The sequence below is a fragment of the Mauremys mutica genome, chromosome 22, assembly GCF_020497125.1.
Source record: "Mauremys mutica isolate MM-2020 ecotype Southern chromosome 22, ASM2049712v1, whole genome shotgun sequence".
NCBI lineage: Eukaryota > Metazoa > Chordata > Testudines > Geoemydidae > Mauremys > Mauremys mutica.
The window spans coordinates 23,293,389-23,317,333 of NC_059093.1; the positions used below are offsets into that span (position 1 = coordinate 23,293,389).

General features: G+C 56.7%; 1 protein-coding gene across 1 annotated transcript; it reads left to right on the forward strand.

The window, feature by feature from the left end:
* Positions 1-758: 758 nt before the first annotated feature.
* Positions 759-20,633, forward strand: LOC123354637 (elongation factor 1-alpha 1-like). The gene is made up of 7 exons (XM_044996747.1): positions 759-830; positions 2,044-2,190; positions 3,696-3,875; positions 4,836-5,123; positions 6,536-6,662; positions 7,985-8,300; positions 20,519-20,633. The coding sequence occupies exons 2-7, from the start codon at positions 2,065-2,067 to the stop codon at positions 20,631-20,633; spliced, it is 1,152 nt and encodes a 383-aa protein (XP_044852682.1). The 5' UTR covers positions 759-830; positions 2,044-2,064.
* Positions 20,634-23,945: the final 3,312 nt, after the last annotated feature.

Genomic DNA, 23,945 nt, shown 5'->3' on the forward strand with positions numbered 1-23,945 from the left:
GACTGACACAGCGATGCTGCCCAACTCTGCGGACAGCCCAAACCGGGAGGAGTGCCCAGTGAATCTCAATGGAGTGATAATAGCAAGCCCGATTGCTCTGGGGGCACCTACCCCACCCCAGCAGTGACAGCCCAGCTCCTGGGGGGAAGAACTGGGGGCCCCTGCTGCCCCTAGCAGGAGGGGGACCCTGCTACCCATCCTGGGGGGAAGAAGGAACCCTGTGCAGCTGTCCCTGCCTCTCCAAGATGTTTAACTGAAATCGATTAGGAACAGGTTGGAACTGGTCTGTCCCAAGCCCCTCTGAAACCCAAATCAGAGCATCCACATGGGCTTTGCTCCGGTTTCAATTTGCCCCATTGGTCAAACCGGTGCCACTTTCCCATGCAGAGAAGGCCTGAGAATAAATGCTTGACACCCCGGGGAGCCCCTGGCTCAGTGAGGGGGCTGGCTGTTCTCAGGGTGCCTGGGAACCACACCCCGCCCCCCGAGTCCCAATGTCCCTCTGCTCTGCCCATGGGGACGCACAGCTCTGAATCTTGCTGAGCATGGGGTGAGCCGGGTGGGCCAGGGACACATGGGGGAGCACAGGAGCGACAGGCCCGGAGTGGGGGCTGGTGTAAAGGGGAGACTCCATGTTAGCCCCTGGGATCCTGACGCCCCCTTGCCCGCCGCCCAGGCCTGGATGGGGCCATGCTTTGGCCCTCCAGGCTCTGCTACACTGCTGTGGGCGTGGCTAACGCAGTGGGCGGAGCCCTTGGGAGCCAGACCGGTGGCAGGCAGCTTGGGGCAGGCTGCAGGCAGCTGTGTCTGGAGTCAGTGCCGGGACAGAGGTAAGGGCAGCTGGCTGGGGGCCTGGTCTGAAATGCAGGGCTGGTGCTGCCCACTCCCCAGCTGGTTTAAAAGCTCCCCTGGAGGAAGCAGCCCTGGTAGGGGTGCCTGGTGCTGGCTCCACACAGGGGGCTGAACCCATGATGGCTCCAGCCCCACATGGCCTGAGTCTGTCTTGGGGGCACTGGACACTGTGTAACACTGGCAGGGCTGGAGCCAGGTGGCTGTGGGAGATGCCAGCGGGACGGGCTGGGTGCTGGGGGAGATCAGCCTGGATTCCCTGCCCCCAGCTGGGCCTTTGGGCCCAGTCTGGATGGGCTGGGGTGATTCTCCTGAGGGGCCAGCTGGCTTCTGCTCTCCCAGCCCCCCCTGGTGAGGGGCAGGGGGTTGGAGCGAGCGAGGTTAGAGGCCTGGGGCTCATGGGCTGTGCTTGTGTAGGCCTCGCCCTGGCTTGTTGGTGTAGCTGGCCGCTGGGCTGCAATTCAGTCAGTGCTGAAATGTCAGGGAAAGTTCCAGGCACCCCTGGCTGCTCTGGGGGCACATGGAGCCCAGCCCCTGCCATCTCTTTAGCCCACCAGTGCTCCAGCTACCTGGGCACTTGCCTAGAGCTCAGACTGGCTGGTGCACCCATTTGCCTCTCCCAGGATAACAGTAGCTGGCCCGTCCTCCCGCACACTGAATGCTTCTCTCCCCAGGGTGGGGGAATGGGGGCATGGCCTGGGCACACCCTACCCTGGCTGGGGGAGGCTGGTATGGAGGGAAGGGGCCTGGGGGAGCCAGAAAGGTGAGAATGGGGGTGCGCACAGACACCTGGGTCTGGGAAAGGAGGTTCAGACACTGCTGGCATGAGCCTGGTATGGGAGGGAGCACACAGACCCCCTGTCAAGGGGAGTAGTGGGGAGTCCCTGAAATAATAGAGGGCAGGGACGGGGGCTCCTGGAAGGAACGGGGAGATGCATGGCACCCTGGTTACACAGTGAGCTCTGCGGCATGTGGCCCCCTGGCACCTCTCTGAGGGCATTAGCACCAGCACCTGCAGGCCTCTGAGCAGCCAGCCCCTGTGTGGGGACTGGCCAGCCCCCGCCGCATGGCTGCACTGCCCCTTGTAATCCAGGGCTTGCCCCTTCTTGGGTCCCAGCGTCTCCGCTGGTGGCTTGTCCTGCGAGCTCCCTGGGTGCAGACAGCCCCGACGCTCCCCTGCCTCCCCCACAACAGCAGCCGCTGCACCGTGGCCCCATGAGCCAGACTCAGCTCCAGATCCTGGTGCTCGGCCCCGTGGCCTCTGGGAAATCCACCATGACCAGACACCTGCTTTGCGAAGGGGGCGACAGCTGGAAGAGTCTGGAGACACCCCAGAAAGAGGTAACCGCGGCCCTTTAGCCCCGTCCCTGACCGCTCGCTCCCAGAGCCTGGGCTGGATGGCATGGGGGGGAGCTCTGCCATGAGATGGTCCGTGAGGTCCCTCGGCCTAACGCCCGTTCTATGGTGGACCCACAAACAGCGGGGCTGGGGTTAGGCCCCTCGCCGCTGCCTGGACAGACAAAGTGAGCCTCAGTCTCCACGTCAAAGAGAAGTGTTTCCACAGCCCCCCCCCCCCTTCCTGGCAGAGTGACCCAGGGTCTCCCTTCTCTGGGCAGCTGGAGGACACAGTCCTGCCGAGTGAGGATTTCTCAGCCCTCACGCCAAGGGGAAGGGCAGCGGGAGCCTGACAGAGCTCTTGTCTAACACAATTGCAGCGCTTCCAATGTGGCAGGCAGCTAGTCTGAGCCCGAGAGTAGTGTCAGTGCGACTGCACCGACAGCTATTCTCCGAGGGGGCAGATAACTGGGGTTGTGCCAATGTAACTGTTATGGTCAAAATCACCCCTCACTGGCAGCAATGCCCCAGGACAAGGGCTGTGCCCAGAGCAGGCTAGTGAAACAGACGGGCCAAACAAAAGTGGGTTAGGAGCTGTGAAATTGACTCCCCTCCCGGCCTGAGCTGGGAGTCGCTTCCTTGGCCTTGGAGTTCCAGGAGCTCCCCAGTCGCCCAGGGAAATGAGGCTTCACTTTCCAGTGTAACAAAACTGAACACATGGTGCTGGAACACCCTGCCCGGCCTCCGTCTAGCACAGCAGTGAGTAGCCACAGGAGCCCGGTGTTTCCACTTCCATGGAGCTTTGCAGCCCCAGCCCCTGGCTGGGCGAGGAAGGCCCGTCTGCTCCCTGCAGTGCATGGGGCGGGGCAGATCAATAGTTCTGGGTGCTGCAGACCTGGCGGAGCCCCTGGGGGCGTGACTCCGAGTTCCGCGCTTGAGAATCAAGCCCAAGCATGTCTCAAATTACATGCCCCGAACCAGTGCCCACCCCTGGGAATTCATCCCCAACACCAGTGCTTCATTTGGGCCAGGGCTGAGCCCTGACACCTCTGGGTTTGCTGCATCAGTTATGAATGTAAAACAATTGCTTAAGCCCCGGCACCTCTTTCCTTACAAATTAAGCACTGCCCAAGGCCAGCAGCTGGTGGCAGAAGCAGGAGTAGAACCACCAACTCCCAGGCCCACGTGTGTTCCTCAGCCAAGCTGCCCCAGCGTGAGCTCGCTGTCCCATAGCTGAGAGAACCTCCCAGTTGTGCCGGGTGCATCAGACAAAGGGCAACTGTCCCGAGGAGACCGGTCTCTGGGACACCCACAAGGTTCCCATTCCCAGAGACTCCTGGCACGGAGACACCATGGGTGGTGTGTCTGCTGCACGCAGAGGGGGGGTGATGGGCAGGGGGGCAAAAGGAGGCTGAGGTTTGCTGTGGCTGGTTGCTCTGTGAGCACCTCATCTAAGACAGGTGGCTCTCATTGGCTCGTACGAGAACTGTAACCAGTGTCCCCCCATGCAGACAGGGAAGAGCCCCCCCACGCCTGCCCGGATGCTGGACAGGCCGAGAGCAGAGCAGCAGCAGGGCACAGCCCCTAGTCACCTCCTGCAGCCCTTCAAGACCCCAAAGTACGAGGTCATTGTTGTCGATTCCCTGGAGCCTGGGGGGCTGCCCGGTAACCCGTTCCCAGGCAGCGCTCCGGTAAGTGCCAGGCCGGGGGGTGCATTACCAGAATGGCTGGGGCTGGCTGGTTGGTGGGGAGCTCACTGACAAACCCAGGATCTGCTGGCTGGGCGCTGACGCAGGATAGAAACTCACTCAGGGCTGTGGGGGCGAGGGGTGTGGTTTTCCAGCACTTGGAGGCTGTGTCAAGGCTGGGTCTCCGGCAGGAGGCTGGATGGGAAGATTTAACCATCTCTTCCGGCCTCAAAACTCTAGATCTTGCTTTAAAGACTTCCTGCCGCTAACCCGCTTTAACCCGTGTCCATGTGCTGGTTATCGGAACGCCGGCCAAGGCTCGGTCAGATGCTGGGCCGTGGCCACCCGAGTACCTCGGACAGCCGAAAAGGGGGCTCGGCCGTGGGGCCCTTTGTCTGACCAGCCATCTCTTGGCTGCCTGGGAACAGTAATTCTGCTGCTGCCCTTTAATTCCCCCCCGGGAGGTCGCAGGGCACGCGGCCCTAGCAGTAAGTAAATGTTCAGGGCTGATGTGCAGGGTGCGTCGTCAGGCCATGGCTGGTGGCCCTTGGCTTCTCTACTGCCCCCTCCCCGCCACACACCTCACTCCTGTCTCCTTCCTTCCTTTCCTCTTCTCTGGGGGAAGAAGGGGTTTGCCCCCCTAGTCTCTGTGCCCCTAGCCCACCCCAAAGAGGGTATCTGCATCCTGCCCTACAGTGGAATCCCTACACCTGACTCCCTGCAGCGTGACCGTGCCTGGCGCCGGATCAAGCGCCCAGCCCCAGTGGGCATGGGCCATGCACCCAGCACGAGATCGAGCACCAGGCCCCAATGGGCGTGGGCTACTCTGTGCTCTGGATGGGTGGCTGTTACGTAGCTGGTGCGTGGCCCCAGTGCTCATGTCTGTGGTTCCCTGGCTTCGTGTGCATCGCGTCTGTAACACTCGGGTTGCTCTGGGCATTAGCCAGCTCTCGTCTCCCCCAGGCAGGCGCTGCCGTGCTGCTGGTCCCTGCGGACGGGGGACAGCGTGAGGCCAGCTGCGTTGTCACCTGCCAGCAGGTCCTCTTGGCCTGCAATCTGCCGGCCAAGCAGCTCGTCGTCTGTGTGAACAAGATGGATGCCACAGAGCCTCCCTACAGCCGCCAGCGCTACCAGGAGATCAGCCAGGAAGTGTGCGCCTGCCTCCGCCAGCTGGGCAAGAACCCAGCAACTGTGGCTTTTCTCCCCATCTCGGGCTTGCATGGGGACAACCTGCTGGAACCCAGCTCCAGGGTAAGTCTGGGGCCTAGCCACCCTGGGAAGGGCTGCAGGGCATTGGGCCAGACGGCCCTCCTTGTGGGAATGGCTTAGCCAGGCCGCTGGCTTGTCCGTCCTAGCGGCTGTCTCGGACCGGCATTCGTGATGCCACGTCTCTTTGCCTGCAGGCCCGGTGCCTTGGGGAAAGCAGGGGCTGGTACCGTGGTTCCCAAGCCAGCTGCAGGCAGAGGAGGTGGTGCCGCGGGCCCAGAGCCACTGAGGCATTTAGGCGCTTAGCGCTCACCAAAATCAATGGGTGCCAAGCAGCAGGGTACCTCTGGGGAGCAGGACCGTCATGCCCAGGCTGTCTCCTGTCCCTGGTCCTCCAGGCCTCAGCATTAAACTGGCCCTGCTGTGCCGGCCGGCCCCCCAGCCAGGGCCCTGTGCTCTCCAAGCACAGGAGGCCTGTGGCTCTGAGGGGAAAGCAGGTTCCTGAGCCTGGCTCTCGGCTAGCCACCCTTCTCCCTGGTCACCCTCCGCAGTGTGTCCGCAGAGCTTCCTGGGGCAGGGACTGTCTGGGCTGTGTCTGTGCCGGGCCCTGGGGCAGGGAGTCAGTAGTATTGTCTCCTCTCCCTCGCCACGCAGAGGCCGTTAAACCCCAGGAGAGGCCAGGGGCATAACGCATGACTGGAAGGCGCTCGATACTACGGTGATGGGCACAGGACGGAAACCTCCGTAGGTTAATAGATCCCTAGATTCCAAGGCCAGAAGGGAACCACTGTGATCTGTGACCTCAAGAGACCTGCCCTGAAATAATTTCTACAGCAGATCATAAGAACAGCCAGACTGGGTCAGACCAAAGGTCCATCTAGCCCAGTGTCCTGTCTGCCGACAGTGGCCAATGCCAGGTGCCCCAGAGGGAGTGAACAGAACAGGGCAACTTATCAAGTGATACATCCCCTGTCGCCCATTCCCAGCTTCTGGCAGTGAGAATTTTAGGGACACCCAGAGCATGGGGCTGTGCCACTGACCACTGATGGACCTGTCCTCCAGGCACTGATCTAGGTCTTTTTTGAACCGTTATAGTCTTGGCCTTCACAACATCCTCTGGCAAGGAGTTTACTTTTGTTTGTTTTTAAACCTGCTGCCAATTAATTTCACTGGGTGTCCCTGGTTCTTGTGTTTATGAGGAGAAAAGCATCCAATCTGGATTTGAAACTGGTCAGTGATGGAGAATCCATTACGACCCTTGGTTCCGATGGTTAACAATCCTCACAGTCAAAAATGTACACCTTGTTCCAATCTGAATGTGTCTAGCTTCGACCTGCAGCCATTGAGCCATTCCAGCAGGCGGAGGAGATGAGATCATTGACTGGGCGAGGTTCCCCTCGAGCAGGGGATCTGCCCTCGTTACCCAGACAGTAACACTGAAATCCTGCCCTTTGCAGATGCCCTGGTTCCGAGGCTGGGCAGGCACTAGGAAGCGGGGTGGTACCATGGCCACCAGCCTGCAGCAGGTCCTGGATTCTCTTGTCCCTGGGTGGCCCCAGTGGGACTCCAGCTACACATGTGGAGGTGGGTGGTAATTTGCCTTGTTAGGCTGGCGGGAGGGGGTGGGGGTCTCCTTCACAGTGCTGGGGACGGGCCTGAGTCGCACACGCTCAGAGGAAAGTCTGCTTGGGCTGCAGGGACTGACGTGGCCACCCGTGGGCCTAGAAGTGCTTTATCACAAGTTAGCTTCATTCACTTCCAAAGCTAAACTTGGAATAAATCACTCCATTCAGAATAAGAGCGTTCACACGGGAAGCTAATCCAGAATAACTATTCTGCATTAAACTTGCACCCACCCTTAATCTGAATTAACTTCTCAGTGGAGACAAGCCCTTTATGACCTGGCATTAATATGTGGAGGGACAGATGGCTGGCACGGCGGGGGTGGCTGCTTGCTGTTCTCTTCCGAAGTCTCTGGCCATGTACGTACCAAGCCCAGACAGTCCCACGAGCACTGACTGACACCAGGCTCCCAGAGAAGTGCCAGCCCCAGGCAAAGTTCTGAGCAAGTGGCCCTGCAGCCGGGGCCCCCGTGGAGTAGCAGGGGATCCAGGCCTGGCCCAGGGCCTTGCTCTGAGGCAGTTCTTGTGACTGTCTGCTCATGTGCCCCATCAAATCTCGCCTGCGAGGCTGGGCATTCCAAGGGGCAGGACACCCCAGCAAAATCAGCCCGGGGACCTGCACCTGGAAACCCCACCCCCAGCCTGGGCCTGGCTTTTAATGGGGCACTGGCCAAAGCTGCCAGCTGGGAGGGAAGCCCCTGACTTAACTGGGGCTTTGTTAGGTGACTGTAGGAAGGCAGGAGGCCTTGTCCCAGCAAGGGACAGGACACAGCAGGCTGAGCTCCTGCTCCTGCCTTCAGGGGCAGCTCCAGGTACCAGCATGCCAAACGCGTGCCTGGGGCAGCAAGCCACGGGGGGCGCTCTGCCGGTCGCCGCTAGGGCAGCAGACAAGTTGCCTTTGGCGGCATGCCTATGGAGGGTCTGCTGGTCCCGCGGCTTTGTCGGACCTCCCACAGGCACGCCACCGAATCCACAGGACCGGGAACATCCCGCAGGCAAGCCGCCAAAGGCAGCCTGCCTGCTGTGCTTGGGGCAGCAAAATACCTAGAGCCGCCCCTGCCTGCCTCTGCCTGTGACTGACGGGCAACTCAGGCCAGTGCCATCCGAAAATGGCCACTGGCTTCGGCTGCCCAGTGCTAGGGCTGTAAACCCAGTGGGACGGGCAGTGGGACTGAGCCTGCCTGGGGCCTGCAGGCGTTGTCGTAACACAGCCAGCCTGTGTCTGCGCATGATCACTAGCTCCTGCTCTGGATCCTTACCCCGGTCTCTGCTTCTCCTCCGCAGGACTGGAGGGTGACCCTGTGAGAATGAGCAGCACCCCCGTGCCCTGCTTAGAGGAGTCCCTGATCCTCCCATCCTCCCTCGACGGTACCACATCAGTCGGCCTGAAGAGGAAGGACTCGGAGAGCCCCGTCCTGCAGCTGCCGAAGAAGCCGCGAGGGGAAGCCCTTCATGCTGGCATGCAGCCGCTGGCACCATCCCAGGGGAGTGACCTTGATACAGCACTAAACTGGCAAAAACAGATCCTGGAGACCCAGTGCCCCCTCGCTTCCGCCCCACCCACAGAACCCTCCCACTGGCCGCAGGCCCCACCCCTCCAGCTCCTACCCTCCCCCACCCACAGGCGGCAGGCCCCACCCCTCCAGCTCCCGGCCTCCCCCACCCGCTGGCTGCAGGCCCCACCCCTCCAGCTCCCGGCCTCCCCCACCCGCTGGCCGCAGGCCCCACCCCTCCAGCTCCCGGCCTCCCCCACCCACTGGCCGCAGGCCCTACCCCTCCAGCTCCCCTCCTCCCCCACCCGCTGGCCGCAGGCCCCACCCCTCCAGCTCCCATCCTCCCCCTCCCGCTGGCCGCAGGCCCCACTCCTCCAGCTCCCATCCTCCCCCTCCCGCTGGCCACAGGCCCCACCCCTCCAGCTCCCATCCCTGCCCCTTCAGTCCTGGCACACCCCTCCTCCGCTGCAGCCCCCATCTCTCTGGCTTTCATCCTCCCCCACCCACTGGCTGCAGGCCCCTCTGTTGTGCCACCAGTGTGTCTCCCTGCTCCTGCCCCTAGCCTGGCCAAGGCAGCACTGGCAGGCCCCACCTCAGCAGCTGTCCCCCCAGCCAGAGCAGCGCCAGCAGGCCCTTCCTGAGCATCCCAAGTACACACAGCTGCTCCCAGTCCCGTCCCAGCCACCCAATCTGCTGCAGCAGCTGCCAGCATCCCCTCTCCAGTATCTGTCCCCTCCACGCCCCTGCCAGCTGGCCCTGTCTCCTCTGCCACCCCAGCACCCGCAGCCCAGGCCTGCCTCCTCGCCATCCCTTCTCGACAGCCGCCCCTTGCTGCAGGCACTCTGCTGGTCACTCACTACCATTGCCCTGGCCTGATGGCTTGGGTGTTGGCTCGCAGGCTGGACTTGCCAGGGCATTGCCCCCCACAGGCAGCCAGGGGCCGTGCCTTGCATCCCTCCAGTCCTGCTCAGGGCCCCTGGGCTCTAGTGGGGGGAAGGGGCTCTTGGAGCTGGCTGTGGGCCGGGCAGGGGGTACTCCACGCTGGTGAAACTGGCCCCAAATGGCCACAGGACAGCCTTGGCTTAGGCCTGCAGGTTGGCGGCTTCCAGCTGTGCTTTGTGTTGGTAAGTGACAATAAAGTGTTTCCCACAGTCCTGGCTCTGGGATTTTCTGCCCCCCTCTATCCCACACCAGCTGAGGGCAAATAGAGGCTTGCTCAGCCCTAGCCACGATAGAGACAATCACATGGGCCAGGCCTCCAGTGCAGCCACCAAGTGTTCACACGTGGGGCAGAGAGGTGGGGTTTGGCTGCCCCTTTGGCCGGCGAGTGCCAAAAGCTGAGCTGGAGGGTAAGTGCAGTGGGGCAGGGACTTGGGGGTCCCTGAAGGGGGCTGGATTCCTGAAGGAGGCGTGTAGCTGTCACTGCAAAACACATGGCTACTGGCACGGGCATCCCTTAGGGCTGGACTCAGCAATGCTGAGCACCCACCTGTGAGGACCAGCAGCTCTCAAATTAGGCCTTTCCATGGCAGCACAGTCCAGCTGCCCCATGCTCTCTGCTGCCCTCCTGTGCAGGAACAAAGGGGGTTCAGCTAGTGGAGAGCTGGGGTACCTTTTGGCTGGGAGTCAGGACTCCTGGGTCCTGCTCTTCGCACTGGGGTGGTCTGCAGGGCATGGCTGTGTCTGTGCACCCAGCTGCCAGGGGCTACCAGCCTGGGAGATGTACTAAGGAGAACAACTACAAACCTCCCTGCAAGGGTCTGGCTGAGCCCTCCCCATGCCAGGCTCTCTGCCTCTGTCACCCTGGCTGCCCCTGTGAGAGCTGAGTGCCTAACAGCAGACACCTAGCCCTAGAGTGGGCATCTTGCCAAACAGCCTGCTGCACAAAGGGGCTGTGCCTCAGTTTCCCCCTCAGTTACACCATGGTTTTGCTGGCCCTACTGCTGTGTTGGTGCTTAATGAGATGAGCAATGGGCCCTGCCCAAAGTTCACAGCCCAGTGGCACCTTTCACCCTCCCGTGGGTCTGTTCCTGCGGCTGGGGGGAGGGGGCTGAAGGAGTCATTGGGGATGTGAATGCGAATCCCTCCATGCTTTGCCTGGGGAGAGCTGGCTGCTTTAACCCTTTGTACACCAGCTCTTCCTGCGCCAGCCAGGGAGTGCTGGCCTGCCCTGGAGCAGGCCTCCAGTCTATCTATCTATCATTCACTCACATACAAGGGGGTTCCCAGGGCTCTGTACTGGGACCAGTGCTGTTCACAGTCATCAATGATCTGGAAAAGGGGGTAAACAGTCAACTGGGGTAGGCTGCAGATGATACAAAGTTACTCAAGATAGTCAAGTCCAAAGTCGACTTCGAGGAGTTACAAAGGGACCTCACGTGACTGGGTAACACAACAGATGACATTCAGTGCTGATACATGCAAAGTAATGCACACTGGAAAAATCCCAACTGTACATATAAAATGATGCGTCTACATTAGCTGTTACCGCTCAAGACAGAAATCTTGGAGTCTTTGTTGCTAGTTCTCTGAAAACATCTGCTCAGTGTGCAGCGGGAGTCAAAAAAGCAAACAGAATCTCAGGAACAATTAGGGATGTGCTAGATAATAAGTAATGGTCTCAAGTTGCAGTGGGGGAGGTTTAGATTGGATACTAGGAAAAACTTTTTCACTAGGAGAGTGGTGAAGCACTGGAATGGGTTCCCTAGGGAGGTGGTGGAATCTCCTTCCTTAGAGGTTTTTTCCTGGCTGGGATGATTTAGTTGGGGTTGGTCCTGCTTTGAGCAGGGGGTTGGACTAGATGACCTCCTGAGGTCCCTTCCAACCCTGACATTCTATGATTCTATGAAAACTTTGTATCAAACTTTGCATTGCCCTTGGTATAATGTTATAGCCCCTAAGGATAGAATAAGATAGAAGAAAAATGATTGAGTTGGGGATTGGTCTTGCTTTGAGCAGGGGGTTGGACTAGATGACCTCCTGAGGTCCCTTCCAACCCTGACATTCTATGATCAGGCAAGTGAGAACCAAGCCAGGTCCTGTCCCAGCTGCAAAGGGATTGGGTTCGGTCCTGCAGCACACACCCAGCATGGCACTCAGGGCCAGGCCCCAGATGGGCGTAACCCACAGCTGCTCTGCAGAACAGCCTGGGACCCTGGGGTGCCCCTCTGTCACACACATCCCCAGGGGGCTGGGGGTATGGATGCCCTGGAAAGCTCTAGCCAAGCAGTGGGATGGCTCAGCACTGGCCAGCCCTTTAAGAACTGAAGGTACTTTCAGGCCAGGGCAGAGCTGCCCACAGCGGGGCTCCAGCCAGCGAGCAGGGCAGGCCGGTATGTGCCCCGGGAGCAGCCAGGGTTAAACATGGCCCTTTCTCCCCTATAGAACGCTGTGAGCTCTCCCCTTCCCGTGGTAGAGCCACTTGGGACAGGGGCATCCCCCTTCCCCCAGGGCTCCTCAGGGGCCGGGATCTCAGCGGCTGTGGGAGTAGGACTCTGCATTGACTGATGATACTTTGCCCTCTGCTCACATCTGCAGGGGGAACCCAAACCTAGGAGCTGCCCCACACATACCGGGTACCTGTTCCTGCTTCCCTGGGGGCTGACAAAATGCAGGCAGCTGCAGCTCCTCAGATGGTCACCCCCTCCCCAGGTGCAGGTCCTCAGGCCCCTGGTGCACAGCTGGCCCCACTCCCAGCCCCTCCCAGCTCACAGCCATTTGTTCCCCTGCACAGGCCTGGCCAGATTCAACCAGGCCTGCAGCAGGATGGTCCCTGGAGGGGCTGCTCCTAGCCCAGCTGGGGAGGGGGGAGTTGTGCTCCTGGGGGCCCTGCAGCCCCTATTCTGCCTGCTCATCCCCTGTGTGGTTCGGATCTTCTCCTGCTCCACCGTCTGGCCGCCTGTCAGAGGGGGAGGCAGCTGCACTGGTGGAGGCTGCTGGGAGACCAGAGCCTCCCAGCTAGGGCAGTGTCTGCTCCCACTGCCTGCCATGGCCCAGGCCCTGCTGTAGGACTCAGGGGCAGCACCCCCTGCTCTGAGGAAGGGCTGGGTGCTCCCAGAGGCTGCCCTGCAATTCTAGGAGGCCTCCTGGAAACCTGCTGCAGCCAGGCCCAGCAAAGGGCTCCCTCCTGGATCAGGGCATCTCAAGGGACTGTCTCTTCCAGTGACCCAGATGCATGTCCCCTGCCAGTGCCTTCCAACACCCCTGCCATGGCCTTGAGCTCTGGGGTAAGTAACCACTGGGGAGCAGGGATTGCACAGCCTAGCTCCTGTCTATTCTGCAGCTCCCCTTCCTGGGCCCACATCCCAGGGTGCTGCCTGGGTCCTGTCTCAGTTCCACCCCCAGCCCGTCCTTGGGGTAAGCTGCTCCCAGCCTCCCACATCTGTCGGGGACCAGCCCTGCTCCCTTTGGTTCCCTGGCTATGGCTAGCACTGCCCCCAGCTGGGTGGGCTGGCCCTGGGGCAGCCCCAATGTCATTTGGGGTGTAAGCCCCCTGACTCAGTGTTGTGTATTTGGTTGTCATGGTTTTTGTTCCTATGGCAATTGAGTTAGATTATTAGGGGATAGCTCAGCCAGCTTCGGCCGGCTGAGTGAGCTCTCTGTGTCTGTAAATAAAATGGTAGTTTTGTTAGCTGTCTGCTCTCTGGCCTCAAGTGATTTCTTCCTAAACCGGCTGCCCCCAAGGATATAACAAGTGGCGATGATGGATGGGATCCTGGTGCTGCTCCAGTAACAGAAGGAAGTAGAAGTCAAGGTAAAGAACAAACAAATAAAAATACTGCTTGTTTACACTGACTGTGAAAGTGAAACTAAAATCATGGCTACTCTGACCAGGCCACTGGAACCTTTTGATGAGAATATAGAGCAGTGGCATGTGTATACTGAGCGTTTTGAGCTTTTTGTTATTGCAAATGACATTACAGAAGCGAAGAAGGTGCCAATATTCTTAAGTGTTCTAAATGCTAAAACCTACTCCCTGCTACGCAGCTTACTACACCCTGTTAAGCCAGCGACTAAATCTTACAGTGACATTGTGGAAATCCTGGGGTCCCATTTTTCCCCAAAACCACTGGTAATTGCTGAAAGATATAGGTTCCACAAAAGAGACCAAAAGGAAGATGAAACAGTTGTACAATTTGTAGCAATTTTAAAAAAGCTAGCAGAACACTGTGAATTTAAAGAGATGTTAAATGATGCCCTGCGTGACAGGTTAGTGTGTGGCCTCTACAGTGAAGCTATACATAAGCGACTACTGACAGAGGCTCAGCTTACATTACAGAAGGCTGTTGATATTGCTGCCTCCATGGAACTGGCTACAAGGGAGGCGCAATACATCGGTGCATCCCCTAGAGTGCAAAAAGTGTCACAAGAACCGACCCACAAAACGGTGCAGAGTCAAGAATGTTACCGCTGTGGTAAGCCGGGTCACCAGGCATCAGAATGCTGGTGTAGGACCTGGTGTGTCGACACTGTGGCAAAAAGGGACACATTGAGTGTGCCTGTAAACAAAAGAAAAAGAGGCCTGTGGTCTGGCCGACAAAAAGAGGAACCCTGCATACCCTAGAGCAGACCCAGGATGATCAAGGAGACACCTCATCGCAAGAGGAAGTGCCACTGCATGTTTTGTCTTTGGCAGTGGGCTCACATGAATACTGGGTAACCCCGTTGTTGGATGGCAAACCTATAAGCATGGAACTGGACACTGGTGCAGCCGTCTTGCTGGTCTCCGAGACTGTGTATAAAGAAAAGCTACAGCATCTTTCGCTTAAGGCAACAAAAACTGTTCTGAAGACGTATACGGGAGAAGCTGTGCCCATGTTGGGCACTATTGATGTTAAGGTGGAGCTCAATGGACAGGCTGCTAAATTGCCACTGTTTGTGGTGAGAGGTAATGACCCAGCCTTAATGGGTAGGTCTTGGCTTGGGAAGATTCAACTGAACTGGGCAGAAGTGCACCAGATGACTAAAGAAGAAACCAGTCTAACCCCTATTCTAAGGAAACATGCTGCTGTTTTTGGAGATGATTTGGGAAGTATGAAGGGAATCACTGTGACACTGAACATTAAACCTGACAGTCCACCAAAATATCTGAAAGCCCGAACTGTGCCATATGCCATCAGGCCAAAAGTTGAAGCAGACCTGGAGCGCCTGGTCACCAATGGAGTCCTAATACCAGTTATCCATAGCTCATGGGCCACTCCTATCATTCCAATAGTGAAGAAAGATGGCTCTCTCCGGATTTGCAGTGATTTTAAAGTCACTGTCAACCCAGTGTTGTGTGCAGAGCAATACCCGCTTCCCCGCATCGATGACCTCTTCGCAGGCCTGGCTGGGGAACAAAAGTTCAGTAAGATTGATCTGAGTCAAGCATATTTACAGATGCACGTCGATGAAAAGTCCCAAGAGCTGTTGACTTTTGTGACTCATAAGGGGCTTTATCGATACTGTCGCCTGCCCTTCGGAATAACATCTGCTCCTGCCCTGTTCCAGAGGGCTTTGGACCAGATCTTGTGTGGCTTGTCAGGAGTTCAGTGCTATCTGGATGATATCCTGGTCACTGGAAGAAATGAAGAGGATCACTTAAAGAATTTAGAGGCTACCCTACAAAGACTGGAAGAGTATGGCCTACGAGTTCGCAAAGACAAGTGTGAATTCTTCAAGCCCTCTGCTGAATATTTGGGACACATCGATTCTGCAGGTCTTCATAAGGCCCCTGCAAAAGTTAAAGCTATTGTGGAGGCTCCCCCACCTCGAAATGTAAGCCAGCTGCGCTCGTTTCTAGGACTACTGAACTATTATGAAAAGTTCATCGCACAGTTAGCCACACTGCTAAAACCACTTCATGAGCTCCTTGGGCAGAACAAGCCCTGGAAGTGGACTGAAGCCTGTGATGTTGCATTTAACAAAGCTAAGGATGCATTGCTAAATTCTGAAGTTCTAACGCACTTTGATCCATCCTTACCATTGCAATTGGCCTGCGATGCCTCCCCTTATGGAGTGGGAGCAGTCGTGTCACACATTATGCCTTCGAGAGGAGACCTTTTGCTTCACGCACTCTAAGCAAAGCAGAAACTAACTACGCCCAAATCGAACATGAGGCATTAGGAATTGTTTTTGGAATTCGGAAGTTTCATCAGTACCTGTTTGGGCGAAAGTTTACTCTTCTCACAGACCATCGACCTCTGACATCAATTTTTGGACCCTACACAGGCATTCCCCCATTGCATCTGAAGAAGTGGGTATTCACCCACGAAAGCTCATGCTGCAAAACGTCTGTTAGTCTATAAGGTGCCACAGGATTCTTTGTTGCTTTTACAGATCCAGACTAACACGGCTACCCCTCTGATACTATTCCCCCATTAGCAGCTAGTCGTATGCAACGTTGGGCATTGTTACTTTCAGCACACACATATGAAATCAAATATCGGAAATCCACTCTGCACGGCAATGCAGATGACCTCTCAAGGTTGCCTTTGCCGGTCAAACATCAAGATAGTGCCCAAAAAGAAATCTTCTACTTTGAACAGGTAGAGAATACACCCATCACTGCTACTCAGATAAAGAAGGCAACTTGCGTTGACCCAGTATTGTCCCAAGTTATGGACCTGGTGATGCATGGAAAATCTCGACGAACCTCTCCGGTCTCACCCGACCTTTTTACCTACATGTCCAAGCGGACGGAGTTGTCGGTCCAACCTGGTTGTTTGTTGTGGGAGAGACGTGTCATTATTCCACCACCATTGAGATCACAGATGTTAGAACAGCTACATTCCGGTCACTGTGGAATAGTGCGCATGAAGGAAATTGCACGAAGCTATTTTTGTTGGCCTGGATTGGACAGTGCTATTGAAGAGAAGGCAAAAGCTTGTATGTCATGTCAGGGTGTGAGGAATGCACCCCAGTGGGCACCCCTACACCCATGGGACTGGCCTGAAAACCCGTGGCAACGTATTCATGTTGACTTCGCTGGCCCCCTTGAAGGAAGCATGTTCTTGGTGGCAGTAGATGCCCATTCTAAATGGCCAGAAGTCTCTCTAATGCAGTTCACTACTGCAGAGAGTACTATCCAAAAACTACGAGGACTCTTTAGTCGTTTTGGTCTGCCAGAACAACTTGTGAGCAACAATGGACCGCAGTTCGTCTCTCAGGAGTTTCAAAATTTTATGAAGGCAAACGGGATACACCACATCACGTCAGCACCATATCATCCATCCACCAATGCATTAGCTGAAAGATTTGTGCAGAGAATGAAACACGCTTTGAAATCAGCAAGGGGACAACACTCCATTCAAAAGCGTCTGGATACTTTCTTACTTTCCTACAGAAACACACCTCATGCTACGACCCAGGCATCTCCGGCCTTTCTAATGATGGGACGACAGCTGCGCACTTGCTTTGATCTGCTGAAACCTTCTGAACCCCGACAAATTGTGCAACATCAGCAGCAATATCAAGTCATCAGATGGGCACCCAGAGCAAAGACCGAACCTTTAGCCCGGGACAGCCAGTTTTGGCTCGGAATTATACTTCCAGAGCTAAATGGGTCCCAGCCACAGTCATCACTCAAATAGGACCTGTTTCCTACACAGTCTGGACTGCAGAGAATCTTACCTGGTGGCGACATGTAGATCAGCTGTTGCCAGGTCATGCCAGTCCTCAGGACACATCTGCAGTTCAGGGGTCTGACTTCACCTCTTCTGGTGAGACACCGAATCACGAATCACCTGTTCCTGACTGTTCTCCTCCATTACTGCCGGTGGCTGAGATACCCCTTTGCCCAGCATGAGCTGATACCACCTCCTCACCTGTTCGTGCTGCGGACCCTAAGCCCATGGTACCTTTGGGTACAACAACACCAGAAGTTCGCCGTAATCCACCTAGAGACAGAAGGCCTCCTCATTGGCTGGATCTTTAGTTAGGGCGAAACCACGGATATGGGGCAAAATAATCCCCAGGGTTTAGCCGTGAATGGAGGCAGTCTACCCTCCTTCTCTAGTCTAGTGTGTTTTATTTAGGGGATGTTCTTATTAGGGGGGGAGGAATATGTTGTGTATTTGGTTGTCATGGTGTTTGTTGCTATGGCAACTGAGTTAGATTATTAGGGGATAGCTCAGCCTGTTTCAGCCAGCTGGGTTAGCTCTATGTCTGTAAATAAAATGGTAGTTTTGTTAGCTGTCTGCTCTCTGGCCTCAAGTGATTTCTTCCTAAACTGGCTGCCCCCAAGGATATAACACAGCCCATCCTTGCTGATCACTGCCACTAACCCAGCACTGTCCACCCAGCACAGCCTCTAAACCATTTTGTGTGGCTCGTGCTGCTGGGCTGCCAGAACTCTCTCTCCTTTCCCACTGGGGTCGCTCTAGATTTGGGTACCTATTTAGCTGGAAGCATCTGGCAGGGTGGTGGAAGGACACAATCTGTGCTCACACTCCCAAGCTCACAGCCATACTCACAATGAGGAGCCCCAGCAGAAAACATCCCAAACCACTGGGGCAGAGGGAGAGTCCTTGTAAATATTTCTGTGTCTTCTCTATTGAATTCAAGCTGCTGGAGCTTTTATTACTAGTCTGTGGGCTCCTCTCCCCGTGGGGAGGGGAACTCAAGATCACTAACCAGAAGTGTGACTGGAAACTAGCCCCATGACTGCCAAGTTGGCTGGTTTTATTTTTAACAGCCCAAGAACTAGAAAGTGAAACTCGTGCGTCTCTGCCTGAGCAGCACGTAGTGGGGAAAAGCAGCAGCTCTGACACAAGGACAAGGTCTCCTCTGCTGTTAAGAACAGAAGGAAAAAGGGTGAGAATAAAGAATTTGCCAGACTGGACAGGCTCCGATGGCCATCTAGTTTGGTATCCTGTCTCTGACAGTGGACCAGAGCAGCTGCTTCAGAGGAAGGGGCAAGAAATGCCACCGTAAGCAAATGAGGGATAATCCACCCCTGACATTGTAGTTTTCTAACTGATCACTAGCTGTTCACTTAAACCTGACAGGTTTCGTTTGATTGCCTTTCCAAAACTAACTAACATTAAAACTCTAGGTAGCTTTGGGAATAAAATGTCCCATTTCTTTTGGGATCTTGCTAATCTGGGTCCGACTTTCTGAGGCAGAGTTCCACAATCTAGTCACATGTGTAGGAAAATGTCCTTTGATCAGTTCTCAAATTCCCACTTTGTTGTGTGGGAGGTGTGCAGGCCAGCCATTTCTGATCTCCCTTCGCTAGACGTGTCCTGGATGAAAAGTAAGATCCCCTCTCTAAGGCCATGTCTCTCTGTGGAGCACTGACACAGATAAGCAGGGTGGTACAGGAAGTTACCAGGAAACCACTCCTCATGTGCCTGCAGCTTAGACTGCCATTGCTGCACTCTCACCAGGCCAGCTTATTGTGCATACACCCAAATGAAACCAGCTAGGGCAGAGACAATCTAACTGCATCTGCACTATGGATATTTTCCAGCACCGCTGTCAGTCAGGGCTCGCACCCCTGACCTACAGGGCTGTGGTGGCAGCAGTGTGTAGTGTCGACCTGGCCTCAAACTAAAAAGTAACCGTCTTCATGGGGATATTTCCAGGCCCCCTACTCGCTCTCTTTGCCTGGCTCTGAACCCCACTGAATTCTGCACTATCCTGTTGGGGGGGAGGGGGCGCGAGCAGGATTGTGCCATAGACATAAGGACAGGAAGGGATGTTGAGAGGTCTCTAGTCCAGTCCCCTGCCCTGAAGCAGCACTTAGTATTATCTAACCCAGGGGTTCTCAAACTGGGGGTTGGGACCCCTCTGGGGGTCCTGAGTTTATTACAGGGGGTCATGAGCTGTCAGTCTCCACCCCAAGCCCTGCTTTGCCTCCAGCATTTATAATAGTGTTAAATATAAATTAAAACCACTTTTTTAGTATAAGGGGGGTCGCACTCCAAGGCTTCCTATGGGAAAGGGGTCACCAGTACAAAAGTTTGAGAACCACTGAGCTAGTCTGTCCTCAAGAGGTGTTTGTCCAACCTGCTCTTAAACCTCCAGTGAGAATCGGTTTCAGAGGGGTTGCCATGTGCCACCTTAGAGACTAACACATTTACTTGAGCATAAGATTTTGTGGGCTAGAACCCACTTCATCAAGTGCGAGGAGTGGAAAATACAGGAACAGGTATAAATACATGAAAAGATGGGAGTTGCCTTACCAAGTGTGAGATTTTTTTTTCAGTGAGATTCTGTAACTTCCCTAGCTAATTTGTTCCACTTCTTAACTACTCTGACAGTTAGGAAGTTTTTCCTGATGGCCAACCTAAACCTCTCTTGCTGAAGTATGAGCTCATTACTGCTTGCTCTGTCCTCAGTGGTTAAGGAAAACAATTTCTCACCCTCCTCTTTATGACTGTGTGTTATGTACTTGAAGACTTATGTCCCCCTCAGTCTTCTCTTCTCCAGACTAAACAAACCCAGTGTTTTCAATCTTCCCCCAAAGCTCATGTCTTCAAGACCTTTAATTATTTTTGTGGCTGATCTTGGCCCCCGAGTGTGTTTGGGCAGCGGCCGGTGCGACGGGGCCCCAGTCTTGGCCGCTGTCTGTGTGTAGGCAGCGCCCAGCCCCACGGGGCCCTGATCTTGGCCGCCGGGTCTGGGGGCAGTGCCCGGCCTTGGGGCCCCGAACTCGTTCACCGTGTGTGTGTGTGGGCAGCGTCCGGCGTGACGGGGCCCTGATCTCGGCCACCGTGTGGGGGGGCAGCGCCCAGCCCGACGGGGCTCTGAACTCAGTCACCGGGTGTGTGGGGGCAGCACCCGGCCTGATGGGGCCCCGAACTCGGTCACCGTGTGTGTGGACAGCGTCCAGCGTGACGGGGCCCTGATCTCGGCCACCGTGTGTGGGGGCAGCGCCTGGCCCGATGGGGCCTCGCTCTCGGCCGCTGGGGGTGTGTGGGGGCAGCGGGTGAACCCCAGCCCCTAGTCTGGCATGCCCCTTCTGCCCCAGCCCCCCCCCAGGCCATATGGCTTGCTCCACAGCACCCTGGGGGGGGTGTGACACACCCCTCCCCCTCAGCCCCGGAGAGCCTGGTGAGCAGCTGGTGTGCTCCCCACCCCCCCAGCGTGTGAGAGGGGTGGTGCAATCCCACCTCCCCCCGCGTGTCACCTGATTGGTGCAGTCCCACTCCCCTCAGTCTGCCCCCCCCCTCCCAGCAAAGGGCCTGGGAAGCTGAACGGAGCCTGTGAGCAGAGCCAGGCTCCGGCCCCGCCCCCTGGCCCCAAATATGGATAGGCCCCGCCCACACCCCAATAAACCTCACCCCGGAGAACCAGCAATGCCCCCTCCCCCCATTTTCAGGCCTTGCCCCTTCCCACAAAGGCCCCCTCCACGCCCGCAAGACACACTGCCCTATCGGCTCCAGGCCCCGCCCATCACGCTCCAGGCCCCGCCCCTTTCCCCGATGACCACGGCCCCGTCCAGCCCCGCCCTGTGAGCGCGTTTCTGCTGCGTGCGGAGCTGCGACATCAGCGACCATGGAGAAGCCGAGCGAGGCCGCCCAGAGCGCGGGATGAGGGGCGGGGTCAGGGGCGGGGCGCTGCCCTCCCCTCCCCTCCCAAAGCCACCTATGGGCTCCTGCACCCAATAACCCCCGGTGCTCCATGGCCCCCCTCCAATCCATAGACCCCTGGCCTCCCATGGAGCAGCCCAGCCAGTCCCTCCAGTCCCTCCCGGGACCCCCCGCACTCATAACCCCCCACATCACCTATGGGACCCCCTGCACCCAATACCCCTCCAGTGCCCCATGAGAACCCCCAGCCAGGGAATCTTCACTCCCTCCTGGGACACCACTCCACCCCATATACCCCCAGGTCAGCTATAGGACCCCCTGCACCCAATAATCCTCCAGTGCCCCATGAGAACCCCCAGCCAGGGAATCTTCAGTCCCTCCTGGGACACCACTCCACCCCATATACCCCCAGGTCAGCTATGGGACCCCCTGCACCCAATAATCCTCCAGTGCCCCATGAGAACCCCAGCCAGGAAATCTTCAATTCCTTCCTTGACCCCCACTCTACCCCATAACCCCCCAGGTCACATATGGGACTCCCTGCACCCAGTACCCCTCCAGTGCCCCATGAGAACCCCCAGCCAGGGAATCTTCAGTCCCTCCTGGGACCCCCCCCTCTACCCCATAAGCCCCCAGTCCCCAACAGGATCCCCTCCTCCACCACATAGACTCCCCTGACCATAGACCACAGGACCCCTCTCCAGCCCCATACAGCCCCAGCCAGGAACTCCCTGCCCTGCACAGGACCCCTCTTCCTCCATGCCATAGACCCCCCGACCATGGACCACCTACTCCCCATGAGACCCTCTCCTCCATCCCCAGAGACATTCCTGCCCCCCATCAGAATCCCCATCCAGCCCCATAGACCCCCTGCCCCACATGGGAACTCCCCTTCCAGCTTCATAGACTCTCCTCCTCCAGCCCCACCAAGCCAGGCCACGTCCTCCCACAAACACCCCATCTGTCATCCCCCCTTAGTCAGGACCACCCTCCCCCGCAGTCCCCACAGGGAAAGCCCATCCTATCCACACAGCCATCCCAAATCCTACACATACTCAGACTCTCGGCTTGCCCCACAAATACAGCCCCCCCCAAATTCATATGCCCCACAATCCCCCATACAGACCACTGCCCCTTTCTCGACAGACACCCATTTCACCCCATAGCCACATTCCCCCATCTCCAGAATTCCCATCTGTTGGAGGGGTTGATATCACCCTCTCTATTACCCTCTTTTCTGTTCCCCCCACAGATCCCTGCAGCCCAGAGAGCCCAGCCCCGCAGGGTCACCCACCTCGGACCAGGCCATGGTGGAGATGATGCCCGTTCTGCCCTCCTACCCCATCCCCATCTCTGCCACACCTTGGACCCTGGATCGCCCATCCACCAGGGGCCTCTTTTCCATCACAGTGCCTATCTGGCTGGATGCCCCCACCTTCCTGCTCAACCACACCCTCCTGGGGTCCTCCGTGGCCAGGAGCCAGATGCTCCTCTCTTATGGCCAAGGGCTACTGGTCACAGGCCATGGCGGAACTACGCCACATGCAATAGGCTGCAGGTGCCATCCACAATACTGGTGCAACCCCCAGTGGCCTTGTGCCAATCCTCTGCAGCCCAGTGGCACCCAGCCACCTTGGGTGGGGTTCTGTGGGTCTGGCCCCATGGCGCAGAGCAGCACTAGTTGTTCCCAAGAGGTATCCAGGGGCCGTGCCAACTGGCAGAACTCCTTTCCAAGATGGGATCTGCGTGGGTCTGCCTCGGCTGGGGGGAGAATCAGGGAACAGGGGGGCAGAAAGATTTTATTTGCCCCTCGGGGGGCTGGAAGCCGTAGGGCAAGGTGGGCTCCACCCCATAGAAGGCAGGACTTGGGGGTTCATGGAATGGTCCAGGGCTCGGGTTATGCACCCAGGAAGCGGAACCAAGATGGCCACCCATGGGGCACCCCAGAGACCAAGAGATGGTCTAGCGGATGGCCAGAGAGACAGGGCTCTGGAGCAGAAGAAACTGAGCCAGCCAAAGCCACGGGGGAAGATTGTGAGGGGGATTACAAGGGGTCCGCCGCCCGAGGGAGTGTCTTGGAGGAAGCCACGTCTTCCCAACCAAACCTCCCAGCTTCCCAAGGAGAAGAATACTGGGAAAAGGAGTATGAAGAGTCCAGAGAGCCCCTGAAATGAGCACCAGCCGTTCCCCCTCCTCCAGAGGTGGCTTCGAAGGCTCCAACAGCTCCCCTCCAGGAGAAGACAACTCCCACCTAGCAAAGATAGCAGCTTTACCACCTAGCAAAGACAGCAGCTTCTACAGCGATCTTGAGAACCTCTTCACTGACCTGCCCAAGAAGTCTAGCACCGTCTCAGATCCACACCTGAAGAGACAGCCCCCTGGGGACGCTGCCGAAAGTGGGATACGTCCCCCAGAAGAAGGAGGACAACATGGCCAAGTGTCTGTCAAGCTTGGTGAGTTTTCCCATCCAGGCATGTAGACCCTTTCTGCTCCACCATGGAGAACGAGGACAGATTGTGAGCCCTGGGCCATGGAAAGGCTCGTGTCTGTTCCTAAGCTGGTGGTTCTCCTGTTAAACTGCACCTCTATTGACAGCTCCACCAGCCTGCTGGGCTCAGCCCAAAGGTCCCAGCACTGGGCTGGGGACAGTTTCAGCCAAGCGTTGGTTTGTTAATAACCAAGTTCTTTCTCATCCTTCAGACCCTCCATCCATTCCTTGCCTTCTACTCACGATCCTCCATTCCCAACCTCTGTCTTTCTCTGTCCAAAGATTTTGACGTTGAATTAGGTTTAAAACTGGGACGTGCCTAAAAAACAAAAGCTAGATCCAGATTTCTGTTGTTTGTCTCTCTTAATTTGTTTCATTCCAAGATTTGGTTTAATAAAAGCCCTAAATGCCAAACCCAAATCCCATATATTCTCCCCTAGCAGAGTGCCAGTTCATGGGGGTTTGTATCATTTAGTTAGTAACTCTAAGGTTTGCTTTTCTGTCCAGGTTAGAAAATGAAGCTCAAATGTGTGCCCCATATTCTGCTAATTTACAATGTGGTTTATGGCTTTATAAATCCCCCAGATGGCAAATACTTAGCATGTGCTTAGCGGACGTGTTACCCAGGGCACTCAAGTTAACTGCTGCCTAATTTTTCAAGATGAGGGCCTACATTTTTAACCTTGGAGATCTGGGGATTAGGCCTAGGTTTAAAACCCACCCCAAATATCCCATGTATTTTACCAATC